The sequence below is a fragment of the Protobothrops mucrosquamatus genome, unplaced genomic scaffold, assembly GCF_001527695.2.
Source record: "Protobothrops mucrosquamatus isolate PMUCROS unplaced genomic scaffold, P.Mucros_1.0 scaffold515, whole genome shotgun sequence".
Taxonomy (NCBI): Eukaryota; Metazoa; Chordata; class Lepidosauria; order Squamata; family Viperidae; genus Protobothrops; species Protobothrops mucrosquamatus.
The window spans coordinates 651336-664984 of NW_015386828.1; the positions used below are offsets into that span (position 1 = coordinate 651336).

At 36.6% G+C, this 13649-nt stretch overlaps 1 protein-coding gene across 1 annotated transcript in view; it reads left to right on the top strand.

Annotated features, from left to right (window-relative positions):
• TPO (thyroid peroxidase) overlaps positions 1-10882 on the top strand; it is a 49024-nt gene extending 38142 nt beyond the window's left edge. Inside the window, 7 exon segments of the mRNA XM_015816874.1 lie at positions 1178-1415; positions 2574-2782; positions 5356-5443; positions 5645-5730; positions 10446-10543; positions 10658-10749; positions 10846-10882. Of these exon segments, the coding sequence (XP_015672360.1) occupies positions 1178-1415; positions 2574-2782; positions 5356-5443; positions 5645-5730; positions 10446-10543; positions 10658-10749; positions 10846-10882 (848 nt within the window).
• Positions 10883-13649: the final 2767 nt, after the last annotated feature.

A 13649-nucleotide genomic window follows, 5' to 3' on the forward strand; every position in this document is an offset into this window, starting at 1 on the left:
AAAAGCTGCAGACAAGTATTACTCTTGCTCCTCTGCATGTTCTAATGCACCTTTTCCAAATTATGTCCTAAAATCTATACAGGCCTAATCTGTTCTGAGTAGAGTTCTCTCCCTTTCATACACTGCTCATTTTCCTACTTAATTAAAACTTTTAACATCAGATGAGACGTTCCATTTATGCTTTCAGAGCTCTAGTTTTTTCAATCAGTGACCATCCATTTCCAATCCTCTTTCCAATGTTTTATATAATTCACCTTAATACAAATTTCTCTCTTTTAATTAATAGAATATAGCTACTGTAATACTCTGACCCGGAAGATTAGCTGTTAATAGTGAGCCTGACATCTTTGAGCCTCTTAGTCCCGAAAAGGCCTAAATCAAGTGATTGGTTTGCCATTATGATTAGCAGGACCAAACTGTCTTGGGACTTATTAACAAATCCAGTTACAGTTTTGCACCACAGCCTTCAGTATTTCCACAAACGTATTTTGCAGGAAAAAAATGCATCTATATACAATGTTGATGAATCAGAGAGAGTCTGAACATTGTATTGATGCAATGTAAGATGAATGCCATGCAAAATATTTACTATCCCACAGCTTCATTTGCATAGGGTTGCGGATTTGAATTGGCAAAGCCTATTGTATCTCAACTCCCCTCTCAAAGCTTTTTGTCTAATTCTTGGGCTAATTTCAGTCAAAACTAGCTCAATGCTTGGCCCTAAAATTACATCGGATAGGTGGGCTATGCAGCCAATGTAATTTTTTGAGCAAGCAGATGGGATTCCAATATGACAAATACATTCTTTATGCCAAGACAAAACAATGACACATAGTCATATTTAAAAAGTCCACTGTTGCTCTAGCTTAGTTTACAGACATATTGGGAGCCATGAGGATATATCAGGGTTGTAGGTTTGACAGGAAAATTGAAAAACTTCCCAAAAGATGGTGCTGCCACATCATACTGTTGCCATGAAAACTGCACAGTTGTGTCCATATAGTCCCAAGCATTCTCACTCTCCAAAAGGCTTTTTGGTACAAAAATGATTATTTCAGGGAGGCAGGGATTTGTTGTTTTTTTTAGAACTGATGCACTGCTAACATGGTATGGGTACTTTTGTATATCTAAAAAAGAGAAATACATTTGAATCTTATTGTGTATGGAATATCTGTAGGTTACAATGACTGGAGAGAATTCTGTGACTTGCCAAAACTAAGGACAGAAAAAGAATTGATGACAGCAATAGAGAATAAAACCATTGTCCAAAGAATTATGGAACTCTACAAAAGCCCCAACAACATTGATGTCTGGCTGGGTGGAATAGTAGAAAATATTCATCCTGATGCCAGAACGGGTCCCTTGTTTGCATGTATCATTGGAAAGCAAATGAAAGAATTGAGAGATGGTGATAGGTAAGTTTATTGTACCTGCATTATTGGATTATACTTGCTTTTACAGAACAGACAGGGTGAGCCATTTTGATATCTGGGTTCAATAAGTTTGGTGAGCACAGTGAAGACCTTCCTTCCTTCCTTCCTTCCTTCCTTCCTTCCTTCCTTCCTTCCTTCCTTCCTTCCTTCCTTCCTTCCTTCCTTCCTTCCTTCCTTCCACAAATTTCTCCATCATCATCATTATTATCACCACCACCATCATGAATTATGTTAGCAATTGGCCAAGTTACAGACTCTGCCAAGGAGGAATATCAAACTCTTAGTGACTTAAGGAATTGGACTGAGGACACCCAACAGAACTCAAGGACTCAATACCCCATTACACAGCTAATCCTCTGCCAATATAGCACTAGTCATCTCATTACAGATGCTCACATATCAGTGCAAAGATCACTGGGTTGGAGGTTAGCCATGTTTGAGACCTGAATGCTGCTGTGTGGTGGGGTGAGCGCCTGTCATTCACTCCAGCTCCTTGGCAGGGACATTATAGAAACCTCTCCTGGGCATCTCCTGGGCAATGGTGATATCACCCGCTAATCCTTTCAGCCCAAAGTGCCTTAAACAGTGCTTCCAACATGCACGGGACAGGGCAGTGCAAAAATCTACAGTGCATAAGCCTGTCCAGAAACAAATATACCTGTAATGATGTCAGTGTGAACCAGGAGCCTGCTTTACTAGGGGACTGTTGCTTGGTAGAAGCCAAAATGGATACAATTATACTACAAAAGTCTTCTCAGTGTTCACGCTGAAAGCACATCATTTGCAGTAGAAAATTATCATTAGAGCAATACTGACAAGCGCTCACATGCTCGGTGCTCTGAATATTTAGTGCCTGAACAAAGTTGCATCCCCCCACATGGTTAAGTAGAATTACATTTAGTATTCTTAACACCACACTCTTAAATCCATAATATTACCTTTATTTCCTATCCTTCAATGCAATGTACAATCCTCAGACCTTTATAAGATTCTATTTTATAATACTCTACTGTCTGCACAAATTTTAATCAATTTCTACCCATGTCCCAATACATATTTTAATATCAGAAAATTTAGTTCTATGAAATTGGGATATACACTAATAGATTGTATTTATACTGGGATCTTCTTTCCATGCAGATTTTGGTGGGAGAACGTTCACATTTTTACTGATGCTCAAAGGCGTGAGCTTGGAAAATATTCTTTATCCAGACTTATTTGTGATAACACGGGCTTGACGAAAGCACCCCTTGATCCTTTTCTACTTGGAAAATTTCCTAAAGATTTTGTGTCATGTGAAAATCTACCTAGGATTAATTTAGGGCCTTGGCGTGAAGTCTTTTGACCAGGTAACTTGAAAACTAATAGATTCATCTACAAGTGTTTATTGATAAATTCTAATGCATTTCTGGGGCATAATCCCAGGTGAATAAGCATAGGATTGCTCCCCCTTAGTTAGGAATATTTGCAAACAAAAAATATACTGAATGTTTTGAAGGATGGAAGCAAAATGCCTTAATTTCTTCTGCCACCGATTATAAGTAGATCTTCTTGCATTGCATGAAAGGATTATGAAAGTATTCAAGAAATATTGCTCAAAATAGTATCAATAGCTGTGGAACTATTGATCAGAGCCCCACCCTTTTTAATGTACACACACTGACACTGTGGATTTGCTACCATGCTACTGGTTCAGAGTTAACCTTTTGTGAAGCTTTTCTTGCTAAGAATCTAAATTACACCTAGAAAATTGAATTTACTTTCATGTACAGGCATGGGACAGGATTAGTTTAATTATGTTGCTGAATCTTTTAAAAAAACTTCCAATGCGGCATTTATATACCTGCCAAATGTAAAGAAATCAGGGGCAATACAATGGAATCAAAGGCAATTAATCCAATGAGTGAATATATTGGCAAGGAAAACATACTGTATGTATATTCATGCAGACAACCAGCTACTGGAACATCCTCACTTATCTGTTAAAAAATGTACAAGATTTTAATGCAGCAGAAACTGAGACTACCAGATTTGCAGTGCAGATCTCTGAACAGTTTGCAAATGGCAACAGACAACATTCCATATAGGACAACCTCTCAGAAGTCCCTATTACAGCTACAACACAGCCTGGATAGAATATGATGATAAATAAGTCAGAGTTGGTTTTACAGATCACGGTAGGTCATAATTGGTTTAATTATGGTTGATTTAAGAAATCAGAATTGAATTCACACAAGTTAAATCATAACCATGGTTTACAAAGCAGAGTAGCAGAGTTCTCACTTCCTTTAAAAATGAAACAAACTGTATGGCTTGGACCAATGTGTTATAACCAAAGTAATCTCTGGGAGAGACAGACTCTGACACAAGGAACATACCTTTAGAGTTCAAGGTGAATAAAAAGTTTCTTAATATTATTAACAGATATAAACTTCCTTATCTGGAGGTTGTAAGATCCTTCTTTGTACGTAATGGGGAAAATCTGATTCCTTATGGCCTTGCTCAGCAAAACACCTTATCCATTCTTTGGGATAAGCTACAAACCAGCAAATAGCTTATAAGGATATAGCTAGAAGATAATATATTTGTGTGCTTTTTTTTCCTTGCAAAAATATGGGCAAATTTAAATGACAATGGTAGGTATCAAGTTTTAGGCAGTACATGGTTAAAATAACAATTAAGAAGAATGCTTTCTTTAGAACAGCTTTAGGTTTTCTGTATAAAAGACACCCATAAAGTAAAATCATGTATCATTATGCAAGCACTGAATGAGGCAATTAAGAAAAAACAGTATTTCAACAGTTTAAGAAAATACAAATTGTACAAAAATACATATTGCAGAAGAAAGCAGGAAGTTATGATGAACAGTATTTTAGGTTATATATAACAAGTATATTACCTCTGACAAAGTGCTATCTTTTTAAAAAAATTATCATGATAGAAGATTCATTGGACGATAAAATCAAATGTTATATTTCATTAGGCAGTGAGTAAATAAAAGAATTACTAGCTGTTGGTCAGCTTGACATCATGGTAAATCGATTAAGGGTAAAGAACTAAAGATCCATAATAACCACAGCACTTGGACTTATATACTGTTTCATAGTGCTTTACAGCCCTCTCTAAGCAGTTTACAGAGTCAGCATATTGCCCCCCAAACTCTGGGTCCTCATTTTGCCAACCTCAGAAGCTGAGTCATCCCTGAGCCCAGTCAGGATCGAATTCCAAACTGTGGGCAGAGTTTGCCTGCAATACTGCATTCTTAACCACTGCGCCACCAATTAATAATACATTAATTGTGGCTAAATGAAATAGTAAAAAAAAAATATGCAAATTTTCAGGTTCTCCGGAATTCTTTTTGATGTAGGATGTTACTAAAAGTGGTGAAAAGGTTAAGAGGAAATCGTGAAAGTCAAGAAATTAAATTTGATGTTCCAGCCATCAAAGGTGACATCAAAGGTCAAGACTGCAAGACTGAATGTATTAAGTCATGATTACATGTTAGTGGTGTAAACTTACATCTGCCATTAGGAACAGAAAAACTGTTTCTTCCCCAGCTTTGAAAACACCAATGCTACAGTAATCTACAACAGATAAATCTATTAGGTTACAATAAGTCCTTTTAAACTCATTATATTGTTTTGTTTTTTGTATATGTGGGACTTCTGTATTTAGCAAGAGATATTGCTATAAATTAGTATCCTACCCATGATGGTGCTAAAATAAATAAATAAATATGCATTATGCCATCGCAGTGCAAGTTCTTCCCTTTAGTACTTGAGTTTTGCTCTCACTGGCAAGTTTGTAATGTAAGTGGAGAATACGACTTCTATTTCAGTATATTAAAGCCATCACCATCAACCAAAGCTGATCGACATTAACGTGGATAGTTTTTCACCTCATGTTCTGTTTTTACTTTAAGAATTGCTATGTGGTTCTCCAGTCAAAGTGAAATACGAGGACTTCATCCATTGCTTAGAGGCTGGAAAATCTTCAGTGACCTTCACCTGATGTGACCCATACCTGAGCCCTCACAAGACCCATCACAAGACCCTCACCTGATGTGACCTCCCATCAGAAGACCTAATGATTACACAAAGCCCTTATAAGCAGAAGAACACCAACACTGACATTCCCTAAATTCCTCTGAAGATGTTACCTAGCCTGGTAATGAAATGTTTGGAAACCAACCCACAAGCTCGGAGAACGAACCTCCACCCTCATAAGCTACTTGGACAAAAACAATTATCCTGCACAAAAGGGAAACGGAATTCAAAACCACCAGTCTGTCAAGATGCTTCTCTTTTTTAAATCTAATATTTTCTTCCAAAATTAAATGCTATATTTCAACCCAGCCCCAGTAAATATCATTCCTTTTGTTTCTTTTTATATAAATTGTATTGAAAAGTTTTACATGTACAAAAGAGAAACATAAGAACATATGTACAGGAAAAGTGTCATGGTTCGGACAGATGAAACTCTTCAAAAGAACTTCAAGGCATTATTTACCTTAAATAATCTTTTGTTCGAGTAGCATAATATCGGCACTACATAATCGAAGCCAAAAACTGAATTCCCCTCCCCTGGGCACATAGTATCAAAGCACAATTCCCTCCTCCAATTAACAGTCATAAATCACATTCCCCAATTAGCTTGAAGCGCGGGCTTCCTCTCCAATTCTCCAGCCCACCAATTCTTTATCAGCTCTTGGCTCAATAACCTTGATTCTCATGCTGAGTTTAGTGTTGTTATGTCTAGCTAGACTCTCATTCACATCCCCCCCAGCAACATCTACCTCTAAGAAGCGAAAAGGAAAAAGATGGCTACATTTCCATCTGTTGTCAATGCAAAACATTCAATGTTAGCAGCATAGATGATAGACAGACAGATAAATATGAGAGAGAGAGAGAGAGAGAGAGAGAGAGAGAGAGAGAGAGAGAGAGAGAGAGAGAGAGAGAGAGAGAGAGAGAGAGATGCAGTTTACATTAAGCAATAAATTAACTTCTGCTAGAAGAATCAGAGGCAAATTTCTTGAAATAATTAACAGTTATACTCAAAATAACAGACAGCACAGTTGCAGGCTGGCTTTCCTGGCCCAGGTGCAGTTTGAATGATTTCTGTGGAGAGAAATCATGGGGTTGGGGGGGGATTGATTATCCATCCCTAAAGGGAGGAAAGAATCCCATGGACAGTTTGAATCAAGTTCATTATTGGGACGTAATTCTGTTTAGATTTTTGGTCATAAGAAAAACAGAGGAGTTGGACTTGGATTTGCATAGTGCAAAGTCCATCCATTCCTTAAGAAGGCTAGAGATGCTTGGCTAATATCTCTTCCTTTGTGTTCTGAGATTATTAGTGCAGACCACACTTGTTCTTCAATACTTTATTTTATTTTTAAATTTTATTTTCTCCCATCTTTATTAATTTTAGAAATAACTCAAGCAGAAAACATACCCAATGCTCCTTCCGTCTTCTAGTTTTCTCATAACAACAACGCCATTGTGAGTTAGGCTGAGAGAGTGGAACTGTCCCAAAATCAGCCAGCTGGCTTTCGTGCCTAAAGTGGGAATAAAGCTCACCATTTCCTGGTTTCTTTTTCTTTGCTTTTTTTTTCATTTTTATAATGTTAGATTATGGAATAAAATACAAAAATACAAAAGCAAATGATGGGACACAGTGGGAAGGGAAAGGGGAAAGAAAAGTGAGTAGGAGAGGGGGGAAAGAAAAGAAAAGGCATTGATTTCAAACTCCATCTGTTGCAGTAGAATAAAGCATTAACATCGAACATCAACTTTTTACTTTTCCACAATAGTATAAACTAGCCATTTCTATAACAACAAATCAATCTAATCAGTAAAACCCAAAATCACAGTTTCATTTTTTTTCCACCTCAAGCATAGTCCAGAAGTGGTCTCCGTGTAGAAACAAAGGTACTTGTATTCTTTTCTTTAATCAAAACTGTCAATTTCATAATCTCTGCCAGCTCCATCAACTTCTGTAGCCATTCATCCATAGTGGGAATCAAAATATCCTTCCATTTTTGACCGTTTCCTGGTTTCTAGCCTGGTGCCTTATCCTCAACTTGGCAAAAGACAAACCTGTAGTTTATTTCAATATACTGCATCTCCGCAGAGCTTCACATTACTCTCTAAAAAGCCACAGCATTCAGGAAGATATAGATGACAAATTCATTTGCATGCATGAGCCAGGAGATTCTCTATTAAGCTGCCTTATCAACTTTTCTGAGAGGAGAAAGTGATTCAGATAACGCTACAGGAAAGGGAGCATATGGCATCACATACCTCACTATGTAATTTGTGACACATGGGATATTGTTGTGTCTTGATCCGTTTGCCTATGGAATTAGATTATCTGATGGGGGGAAATGTGGTTTTTTTCTTTTATTCACATCGCATATATACCCTAAATTCTATCTACCAAAGTGCCAGGCAAAATATAGAAGCATTAATAGTATTATAATATCATTCTCCCTGCCTCTCAGCAGAGTAATATTCTGACAACAAACTGAATGGGCAAGCTGCATAAATCTGTAATTTATTCTCCAAGGCATTGTTTATATCCAAACAAAATAAGCTGCAGTGTATCTCCCGTATGAAAATGAAGCAGCATAATGGGACTTGACAAAATAAGAAGAAAAACAACCATTAAAGACTGTTGATAAAGATCATAGTTTAATTTATACAGTAGGAAGCCTTGACCTCTTCCCTGTACAGCCTATTCTCCTTCTTCCATACAAAATCAGGCAGATGAAAAACAAATCAAGAAATGAACACCAGTTGAACAGATATTTGCTGAAATTACTGTCAGATAAACCGACAGTCTCCATTACATTGTCCTGGGATGTTGTTCTGTGGAGATATTTTCTTTTTCCCCTCATACTCAGAATCACCAAAGCGACATAGAAAGATATGTAAGGGAATAACATCCAATACTGAATAAGCCAACCCAGAATTGGCCAAATTGAAATAAATTGTCCTGAAAATCTGAAGCTCCAGAACTTCTGCTGTAATCTTCCTTCTGAGTAAAATGAGAAAGTTCACAAGTTTTAGTTGCTTTGAAAAGTTAATTCTATTTGATAAATTCATTTTTTCTTTTTGAACAGAATAGAAATCAATTTCAGTTGGATGTGGATGAACCTTAAGCTTCGGGAAAAGTTGCAGGACAAACAATATAGCTACTCCACCTATACTCTTCCTTTTCTAAGGAGGAGGAAGAGGAGGAGCTTGGACCTCTCTGAGACTTCCTGCATATCGTTTAAGAAATTTCCCAGTTGGGATCCCCAAAATAAAAATATATTATCTTGACTACAAAAATGTTCACCAAAATAAAGCATCTGCAGAATGATTGTGCATCTGCACAAACAGAATTAGCATTAAAAATACGGACATGTTTATGGCTAAAGAAAAATAGGACATTTAAAACTAAGAGCATAAAACTGTCCTGGTTTCTGCTTGAAATCTTCAGTGAAGCTTTACCACTGTATAGCTGCCTGCTCTTGTCAGCCACCAGCAATCTATCCAGCCTCCCAGTCTCAACCACCAGATTCCTGCTTCTCCATCCTGAGATTAGCTGACTTCAGACAATAATCCGAGTCACCAGCTGATCTTCTCCATCTACATTTCTAAATCATTAATTTAGAGCCTAGCAACTATAAATTGAGCAGCACAGTGGCCTAGAGGTAAAGACACTTGCCTCCCACTCAGAAGGTTGAGAGTTCAATCCCAGGCAGTGACAGATGTTTCTCTATCAGGGCATAAAGAGAAAATATCTGCTGCAAACTCCATATAGGCTTCAGGAAGGGCATCCAGTCAGTAAACTCTCAGCTCCATTCAGTCACCCCAACCCCACCCAGAAGCAAGGGATTGCAGGATCATAAAAAAAACTGTAAGTAAAACAACCTAATTGATTTAAGCCAGTTCAGATTAGCAAAGTGGACTTTTGCCCTGTTACATTTGATTCTCAGCCAGAAATCACTCATAGATTAGAAGCATAATAAAACATAGCTGATTTGGTGAATTCATATACCAGTAATCTTGCTGACTCATGGCAGTTCATAGCAATAAAACATAGAAATCAGCCTACAATAAAAGAAAAAAAAATAACAATTTGAACAAAAATCAATTAAAGGAAAGCAATGCCAATTCCCAAAGCTACCAATGTCAACCAATATTTAATTTGTTTTAGGTATTTAGTTCAGGCACTGCCTAGCTCCAAACAATCCTGGATGGCTGACAATACAACAAAAAACGGTGGCCTTGGTTTTCAATATTCTCAATGCCAAATATTGAGTTGTAATTATTTTGTGAAAAGATGTCCAAGTCTGGCCTCTAGGGAGAGACTATTACATAAGGAGTGGGAGGGAACTGCTAGCTCTAGATGTTCTACTACAAATCACAGCAGGCTTCCTCAACGTGTTAGGGTTGCCTTTCCAGAATTCCCAATATAGTACAGGTAGTCATCGACTTATGACCACAATTGAGCCCAAAATTTCTGTTGCTAAGTGAGACGTTTGTTAAATGAGTTTTGCCCCATTTTATGACCATTCTTGCCACAGTTGGGAAGTGAATCGCTCAGCTGATAAGTTAGTAATAAGGTTGTTAAATGAATCTGGCTTCCCCATTGGTTTTGTTTGTCAGAAGGTTGCAAAAGGGACACTGCAACCATCATGAACATGAGTCAGTTGCCAGGCCTCTGAATTAACCATGGGGGATTTTGCAATGTGAAAAATGGTCATAAGTCACTTTTTTCAATGTTGTTATAACTTTGAATGGTCACTAAATGAACTGTTATAAGTTGAGGACTACCTGTATTAAACAGTGCTGGTAACTCCATCTCCCTATCTCTGCAACATGCCAAATCAAGAAAAGCTGGCTCATATTGCTAGTCAACTGCTCTCACTACCTCGGGTAGGCTTCTTCAAGGCATCTGGGAGTAAAATTTCAAGTCTTCAACTTCTTTTTGTAATAACACTGTTATGTTTTACTGCAGACATCAATGGATGTGACAATCAAACAAATCTCCCATGTCATTCTTCGGCTAAATGTGTGAACATCAAAGGCACTTTCCAGAAGATGGCAAAATGCGTAGAGGTAATATGGGTGCACTGCTTTTTTCAATTAAGATGTTGCACACCACAAAATTCCTAGGAAATTTCACCCAGTTTCACTGTCTTTTAGCATTTTGTACTTTATGCTTATAAACAGTTGAGTGACAACTGTTTTCTAAACTTAAGATATATGAGGGAGAAAATAAATGTCTGTGAGCTGAAGGACAGTAGCCAGCTCAAAGCCACCCGGTAAATATATCTGGTGAATTTGTCCATTCCAAGGTCTACAGTACAAAGACACATCTTACTTGATAAATTTCTCCTATCTCTTGATATAATTTAAAGGTGCAGAACAGATACCTATCAGTTTTCTGAAGAGTAAAGGTTCTTTTACATACCAAAAGTAGTTTAAAAGCATAAATTGTAATGCCATGAAAACAATCTAATCACACAGTGAACTAACATTATGATACAAACAAATTAAGAACACCAAAACAGCAGAACAGACCATGAAAAAGATGTTTTTAAATCAAGTGGAATGGGAGAAGCAAACTAATCTACAGTATATCATAACCAATATCCAGAGACTTTTAAATATAAAGTTCAGTGTAAAATTTCTCTTTTTAAAATAAAGTTTAATGTAAATTTGCAGGAACAAGATATTGTTTTTAATTAAGAATTTTTTATAATAGTAAAATTTAATATAAATTAAACTGAAAGAAAGAAAGAAAGAAAGAAAAGAGAATAGAAAGAAGTAAAAAGTGCAAGGAAAAGGAAAAGAGAGAGAAAAAGAATATAATAAAGAAACAGAAAAGATAAAGAAATAATTTCCAACCTTCATCACAGTATAAACAAATTTAGTGACTCTTCACCCCTGCTAAGGTTTCCAACATTTATCTCTTAATCCCATATCCCATCTCTTATCTATAAACAAAACCATAAGAAATTAACTTTTTAGTCCTGGTGTCAGCAGAAAGTCAAAAAAGGGTTGCCAGAAGTAACAACATATCTTGTTTTAACTTTAATCAAATAAACCAACATTACACTCATTTGTTTTAGTTAGTACATTCAAATGTTGTTGTTGGATTTGATTTCTTTTAATTTCTTCTTTGTCCCATTGCCCACCATTCTTTGAGGCTTTAACAACCTTTTGTAAATTCAACAGGAAAAAATTGCCAGGTCACTGTCTTGGTTCATCATTTGTACTTCCCTTTTAAATTTTAAAACCTCGACCAGTTTATTTTCTAGATCCAGTGAAACACAGATTTGCTTATATTTAAGAGTTGAGATATGGAATGGTTAATGTTGTATTTGTTAATGAATGTGATTAGGACTCTGTTTGCACTTTCTGTTGACACCTGCATTGAAAAAGATGTTGCTTATTGGACTCATTGAGTTAAAGAATGAAGAGTTTTGTTAATTAAGAAGAGGTGAAGAGATAATAAAATTGTTTGTACTAGTCAGGAAGAGGATGGAAAGTCACTTTCTTAGGTTTCTTTTGTAGGTGATCTCCCATTCTCTTCTTATCAAGAGAGGTCCCAAGGAGCTTGTCTACTCACTGGTCCCTTGGTGTTTGCCCTTATCATTAGCTCCACTTTTGCAGAGTCCTTTTCAGTTCATGTAAGTCATGTATGAGTCATGTATGAATGAAATTCTCAATAAAAGTTTCTGAACCAATGGTTGTTCCTTAGGACTCATTTATTTTTTTACACAAGCTATAAATTTTTTTGTGTTTCATTAAACATTTCTGCTTCAGTCAGTCAACAGCTGTTTATTCTTACATACTCTAGTGCTACCATTTTAGAACCAACTAGACATGACAAACAGTCACAGTACTTCTAATCCATAAAGTAAAATTAAAGGGGATCAATGCCTAATATACACAACAACCAGACTAATGGGAGAGCTTCTTACTGGGAGAAATATAGCATTGCTACTCCTAATTCTGCAAAGGCTTTGCCTTCTCCCTGCATAACAATTTAGTAGTGCTGGTTTATCATGGTTTCCTGGTACAAATAGCTCAGTCTGTATATGTAGGAATAAAACAAGCCAGAAATGAAAAAAAAAAGTTTATGTGATGTCAGGTTCCTGGGTCATTGCTCCCAAACAAACTAATATAACCCTATTTATTGTTGTTTATGAATCCAAATGTATTTGGGACCAATCTTTAAGGTTAAGGGTTTAGATTTCACACTGTTAATTTCTAGTAAGATTCAAAGGTCAAAAGGTGCGTGCATAAATTGCCCCCATTTACAACTTTTTAAAGGAGTTTCTTTTTTCCAAGGTTCACATAGCTGCTGTGGGATTCGGGGCAGGGGGCAATGCATTTTGTGGAGGTTTTTCCATGCCATCCGAACCACTTACTTGAATCTGAACCATTGTACAGATTTAATTTCCAGATTATTTTAGCTTCTGCAAAGAAAGGAGTAAACCAGAAGCAAACAAGCTGCATGAATCAGCATGCAGCTTGTTTATAACAACTCAAGATAAGAAACCAATTCTAGCTAGTTATGTGTAAATGTAGCGGGCCCTATAAGAAAGTGATTACTATCTGCTAGCTGGCCCCAGTTAGGTGATTTGGAATAGAGCAAATTTCAGATTCTCTACATGGCAAAATGTCAGATTCACTTTTCTGAAAGGAAGGTTATTGCTCATAAAACATGTAATTTATAGAAAAAGTCCCAGATTGAATCAATGGCATGTTTAGATGGGACCTCAGAAATTTCCAATCTGAAATCTTTAGAAGTCAGTAAACTACTTAAAGCAGGAGGTTATTGTCAAGTGAAGGCTGATCACATAATGGGTCTTCCTAGTTTATGAAGCACCAAGCTGTATTTAGTGTAGACAATAAAGATATGTGTCAGTAAACCCTAAAATGCCACCACAGGTAGCTTCATTCAGGGCTCTACTATAGATAGGCAATCAAGGTCCTCTGCCTTTATCTTATGAACTTGCAAAATAAGCTGAGTGATATGGAACTTTGAAGACAGGATAAAATAAAAGATTGTATATATCTTTTTATGGCAACTCCAATTTTGTTTGTGAAGTAGTGTTACGACTTATAAGGGAACTAGTAATATGTACAATGACCACTCATATAACCTTCATCAACTTTTAAGAAGATCTCTTACATTTTATTGTTCTTATAT